The sequence below is a fragment of the Oncorhynchus gorbuscha genome, unplaced genomic scaffold, assembly GCF_021184085.1.
Source record: "Oncorhynchus gorbuscha isolate QuinsamMale2020 ecotype Even-year unplaced genomic scaffold, OgorEven_v1.0 Un_scaffold_1813, whole genome shotgun sequence".
Classification (NCBI taxonomy): Eukaryota; Metazoa; Chordata; class Actinopteri; order Salmoniformes; family Salmonidae; genus Oncorhynchus; species Oncorhynchus gorbuscha.
In genome coordinates this window covers 85,001-91,107 of record NW_025746487.1, presented here as the reverse complement: position 1 = coordinate 91,107, position 6,107 = coordinate 85,001, and the positions used below count along the sequence as shown (strand labels likewise).

The 6,107-nt window shown below is 44.9% G+C and overlaps 1 protein-coding gene across 2 annotated transcripts in view; it reads left to right on the top strand.

The window, feature by feature from the left end:
• The first annotated feature begins 1,048 nt into the window (after nucleotides 1–1,048).
• The window catches only part of LOC124024272 (Golgi apparatus membrane protein TVP23 homolog A-like), a 5,979-nt gene continuing 920 nt past the window's right edge, over nucleotides 1,049–6,107 (top strand). Inside the window, exons 1-6 of one of the 2 annotated variants that reach the window (XM_046338260.1) lie at nucleotides 1,049–1,339; nucleotides 1,427–1,512; nucleotides 3,169–3,313; nucleotides 3,465–3,554; nucleotides 4,788–4,913; nucleotides 5,173–5,304. In XM_046338260.1, coding sequence (XP_046194216.1) covers nucleotides 1,331–1,339; nucleotides 1,427–1,512; nucleotides 3,169–3,313; nucleotides 3,465–3,554; nucleotides 4,788–4,913; nucleotides 5,173–5,304 — 588 coding nt within the window. In that variant the 5' untranslated portion in view covers nucleotides 1,049–1,330. Of the gene's footprint in view, nucleotides 1,513–3,168; nucleotides 3,314–3,464; nucleotides 3,555–4,787; nucleotides 4,914–5,172; nucleotides 5,305–6,107 lie in introns of both variants that reach the window. The other variant, XM_046338259.1, reaches the window with a different exon arrangement.

The following is a 6,107-nucleotide window of genomic DNA, read 5'->3' as shown; positions in this document are numbered from 1 at the left end:
AATAGTGGGGGTTGGGCCTGGGCGTGTGTAATAGTGGGGGTTGGGTTAGCAAACATTTCTAAAAACCCGTTTTAGCTTTGCCATTATGGGGTATTGTGATGTCATTATGGGGTATTGTGATGCCATTAAGGGATATTGTGATGACATTATGGGGTATTGTGATGTCATTATGGGGTATTGTGATGTCATTATGGGGTATTGTGATGACATTATGGGGTATTGTGATGTCATTATGGGGTATTGTGATGTCATTATGGGGTATTGTGTGTAGATTGGTGAGGGGTGGGGGCAATTTAATTCATTTTATAACTATTAAATCCATTTTATAACAAGGCTGTAACGTATTGTGTGTAGATTGGTGAGGGGTTGGGGCAATTTAATTCATTTTATAACTATTAAATCCATTTTAGAACAAGGCTGTAACGTATTGTGTGTAGATTGGTGAGGGGTGGGGGCAATTTAATTCATTTTATAACTATTAAATTCATTTTAGAACAAGGCTGTAACGTAACAAAATGTGAAAAAAGTGAAGAGGTCTGGATACTTTCTGAATGAACTGTATGTTGAATATGTGAATGTGTGTTGACTGTACAGCTGTTGTCTTATAATCAACGTGCAGTCTGTTAAATATAGCAAATATAGCAAAGACTTCTTCAGCGTTTTCAATGCTATTTAAAAATGAATACAATATTTTGATACTGTTTCATGATGAAATTACTGCTTGACGGACACACACACACACACACACACACACACACACACACACACACACACACACACACACACACACACACACACACACACACACACACACACACACACACACACACACACACACACACACACACACGCACGCACGCACGCACGCACGCATGTATTGTTGTTAAGGGCGCTGCTGGTGAGCCGCGAACCGTCGGTCGTTGGAGTGACAGCGACATGATCTGGTCAGAGCGGGTAAGAACGTAAACAGTCCCTAACGAAACATACAACACGTCAAAAAGCAACAGCTGAAGTAGCCCAGACGACCGCATAGCCTGCTGTATAAGACGGATAAATGTAGGCTATATTAAAAAATATATATATTTAAAAAAGCAACGTAGCGTGTTTCTCTCACAGAAAGAAAGTTCGCATCTCTCTTTCCAGATGATGCTGATGCGAGAGCATCTCCTATCTCTTTGGTGGGTTAGATAGAAAGGTCCAGTCGGACCCATTTCATTGCGACACCTGCTTTATTCTGTCCACCATTAACAACGGACGGACGGCTGTCAGAACAGAACGAATGAGCAAATAGCGGACAGATCTGGACCAGAACATCCGTCTATCGCTCACCATGAAACAGGTAGGCGAGGTTGCATGTGTTGCTGTTTTAATGAAATCATTTATCCGGCGAGCTAGTGGTCTAACGGTTGTGTGCGCGCCGGTTCAGGGTCTCGTGGACGACACGGAGGATGTGGAGTTGGATTTCAGTACCGAGGAGGAGGAGCAGCGAGCGCTCAGGGGGGTAAAGATCCGGTAAGAGAGAGACCAGAGAGGGAACCTACCCTCTATAGGTCTACATGATGTACCCAGTAATAGAGAGGGAATCTACCCTCTATAGGTCTACATGATGTACCCAGTAATAGAGAGGGAATCTACCCTCTATAGGTCTACATGATGTACCCAGTAATAGAGAGGGAATCTACCCTCTATAGGTCTACATGATGTACCCAGTAATAGAGAGGAATCTACCCTCTATAGGTCTACATGATGATGTACCCTATAGTCTATGATGTACCCAGTAATAGAGGGAATCTACCCTCTATAGGTCTACATGATGTACATGATGTACCCAGTAATAGAGACCAGAGAGGGAATCTACCCTCTATAGGTCTACATGATGTACCCAGTAATAGAGAGGGAATCTACCCTCTATAGGTCTACATGATGTACCCATGATGTACCCAGTAATAGAGAGGGAATCTACCCTCTAGGTCTACATGGTCTACATGATGTACCCAGAGAGGGATAGGTCTACATGATCTACCCAGTAATAGAGACCAGAGAGGGAATCTACCCTCTATAGGTCTACATGATGTACCCAGTAATATAGACTAGAGAGGGAACCTACCCTCTATAGGTCTACATGATCTACCCAGTAATAGAGACCAGAGAGGGAATCTACCCTCTATAGGTCTACATGATGTACCCAGTAATATAGACTAGAGAGGGAACCTACCCTCTATAGGTCTACATGATGTACCCAATAATAGAGAGGGAACCTACCATCTATAGGTCTACATGATGTACCCAGTAATAGAGAGGGAATCTACCCTCTATAGGTCTACATGATGTACCCAGTAATAGAGAGGGAATACCCTCTAGGTCCATGATGTACCCTAGAGAGGGAATCTACCCTCTATAGGTCTACATGATGTACCCAGTAATAGAGACTAGAGAGGGAATCTACCCTCTATAGGTCTACATGATGTACCCAGTAATAGAGACTAGAGAGGGAATCTACCCTCTATAGGTCTACATGATGTACCCAGTAATAGAGAGGGAATCTACCCTCTATAGGTCTACATAATGTACCCAGTAATAGAGACTAGAGAGGGAATCTACCCTCTATAGGTCTACATGATGTACCCAGTAATAGAGAGGGAATCTACCCTCTATAGGTCTACATGATCTACCCAGTAATAGAGACCAGAGAGGGAATCTACCCTCTATAGGTCTACATGATGTACCCAGTAATATAGACTAGAGAGGGAACCTACCCTCTATAGGTCTACATGATGTACCCAGTAATAGAGAGGGAACCTACCATCTATAGGGCTACATGGAGATATAGTACCAGTCATGAGTATGGACAGGGTTTTTCTTAAATTTGTACTAATTTTCTACATTGTAGAATAATAGTGAAGACATCAACACTATAAAATAACAGATATGGAATCATGTAGTAACCAAAAAAGTGTTAAACAAATCAAAATATATTTTATATTTGAGATTCTTCAAAGTAGCCACCCTTTGCCTTGATGAGAGCTTTGCACATTCTTGGAATTCTCTCAACCAGCTTCATGAGGTAGTCACCTGGAATGCATTTCAATTAACAGGTGTGGCTTGTTAAAAGTTCATTTGTGGACTGACTGACTGATTTACTGACTGGCTGATTGACTAACATTCCAGACACCCCCTTGCCTCCTTCCTGCACCTGTTCTTCCGAGTGTCTGCCATAGTAACCTACCTGCTCTGTGATTGGTTCACCAAGAGCTTTACTTCCTGCTTCATTATGATCATCACTCTGCTGTCCTGTGACTTCTGGTCCGTTAAGGTGAGAACACACACACACACACACACACACACACACACACACACACACACACACACACACACACACACACACACACACACACACACACACACACACACACACACACACACACACACACACACTTGTCCTCTCTTTCTCACGTGTGTGTCAGAATGTGACAGGCAGGTTGTTGGTGGGTCTGCGATGGTGGAACCAGATCGATGAGGATGGGAGGAGCCTCTGGGTGTTTGAGGACAGCAAGGTGAGACTCTGGTGTCTGGTGTCTGGTGTCTGATGTCTGGTGTCTGATGTCTGGTGTCTGATGTCTGGTGTCTGATGCCTAGGTGTCTGGTGTCTGATGCCTAGGTGTCTGGTGTCTGATGTCTGGTGTCTAGTGTCTGATGTCTGGTGTCTGGTGTCTGATGTCTGGTGTCTGATGTCTGGTGTCTGATGTCTGGTGTCTGATGTCTGATGTCTGGTTTCTGATGTCTGGTGTCTGGTGTCTGATGTCTGATGTCTGGTGTCTGGTGTCTGATGTCTGATGTCTGGTGTCTGGTGTCTGATGTCTGATGTCTGGTGTCTGATGTCCGGTGTCTGGTGTCTGATGTCTGGAGTCTGGAGTCTGGTGTCTGATGTCTGATGTCTGGAGTCTGGTGTCTGGTGTCTGGAGTCTGATGTCTGATGTCTGGTGTCTTGTGTCTGATGTCTGGTGTCTGATGTCTGATGTCTGGTGTCTAAGTGTGTAGTCCTCTAATGTCTGTGTGTAGTCCTCTGATGTCTGTGTGTGTAGTCCTCTGATGTCTGTGTGTGTAGTCCTCTGATGTCTGTGTGTGTAGTCCTCTGATGTCTGTGTGTGTAGTCCTCTGATGTCTGTGTGTGTAGTCCTCTGATGTCTATGTGTGTAGTCCTCTAATGTCTGTGTGTGTAGTCCTCTAATGTCTGTGTGTGTAGTCCTCTAATGTCTGTGTGTGTAGTCCTCTGATGTCTGTGTGTGTAGTCCTCTGATGTCTGTGTGTGTAGTCCTCTGATGTCTGTGTGTGTAGTCCTCTGATGTCTGTGTGTGTAGTCCTCTGATGTCTGTGTGTAGTCCTCTGATGTATATGTGTGTAGTCCTCTGATGTCTGTGTGTGTAGTCCTCTGATGTCTGTGTGTGTAGTCCTCTGATGTCTGTGTTGTGTAGTCCTCTGATGTCTGTGTGTGTAGTCCTCTGATGTCTGTGTGTGTAGTCCTCTGATGTCTGATGTCTGTGTGTGTAGTCCTCTGATGTCTGTGTTGTGTAGTCCTCTGATGTCTGATGTCTGTGTGTAGTCCTCTGATGTCTATGTGTGTAGTCCTCTGATGTCTGTGTGTGTAGTCCTCTGATGTCTGTGTGTGTAGTCCTCTGATGTCTGTGTGTGTAGTCCTCTGATGTCTGTGTGTTGTGTAGTCCTCTGATGTCTGTGTGTGTAGTCCTCTGATGTCTGTGTGTGTAGTCCTCTGATGTCTGTGTGTGTAGTCTTCTCCCCAGGCCGGTGGTACGGAGGTGGAGTCCAGGATCTTCTGGTCGGGTCTGATCATCTGTCCTCTCATCTGGACCGGCTTCTTCTTCACGACCCTGTTCTGTCTGAACACAGACTGGCTGGTAACACACACACACACACACACACACACACACACACACACACACACACACACACACACACACACACACACACACACACACACACACACACACACACACACACACACACACACACACACACACACACACACACACACACACACACACACACACACACACACTCCCTCTCTCCCCCCAGGGGGCTAATCTCTATGGTTACCTGTACCTTCTAATCTCTATGGTTACCTGTACCTTCTCCATACTCCCTCTCTCTCCCCAGGTGTTGGTGGTAGCCAGTATCTCTCTGCAGGGGGCTAATCTCTATGGTTACCTGCGCTGCAAGAACGGCGGACAGGAAGTCCCACCCACATCCCCTTCCTCCTTCCTGCAGGGACAGCACTTCCTCCAGCGGGTGAGGTCAGGGGTTAGAGGTGAAGGGGTGAGAGGTTATAGTCAGTTGTCTAGGTTAATCCCTCCCTGCCTGTTTCATAATGACTATGACTCGTTGAGGTCAGGGGTGAGAGGGTATAGTCAGTGTTGGGGAGTGGTAGAGGTCAGGGATTAGAGGTTAGTCCCTCCCCAGGGACATTAATGACATAGTTATGAAACAGACAGGAACTAACCTGGACATTAATGACATAGTTATGAAACAGACAGACAGGAACTAACCTGGACATTAATGACATAGTTATGAAACAGACAGGAACTAACCTGGACATTAATGACATAGTTATGAAACAGACAGACAGGAACTAACCTGGACATTAATGACATAGTTATGAAACAGACAGGAACTAACTTGGACATTAATGACATAGTTATGAAACAGACAGACAGGAACTAACCTGGACATTAATGACATAGTTATGAAACAGACAGGAACTAACCTGGACATTAATGACATAGTTATGAAACAGACAGACAGGAACTAACCTGGACATTAATGACATAGTTATGAAACAGACAGACATTAACTAACCTGGACATTAATGACATAGTTATGAAACTAACTGGTCTCTAATGAACAGGACCCTGTGTGATTGGTCTCCTCTGGTCTCTAATGAACAGGACCCTGTGTGATTGGTCTCTAATGAACAGGACCCTGTGTGATTGGTCTCTAATGAACAGGACCCTGTGTGATTGGTCTCTAATGAACAGGACCCTGTGTGATTGGTCTCCTCTGGTCTCTAATGAACACGACCCTGTGTGATTGGT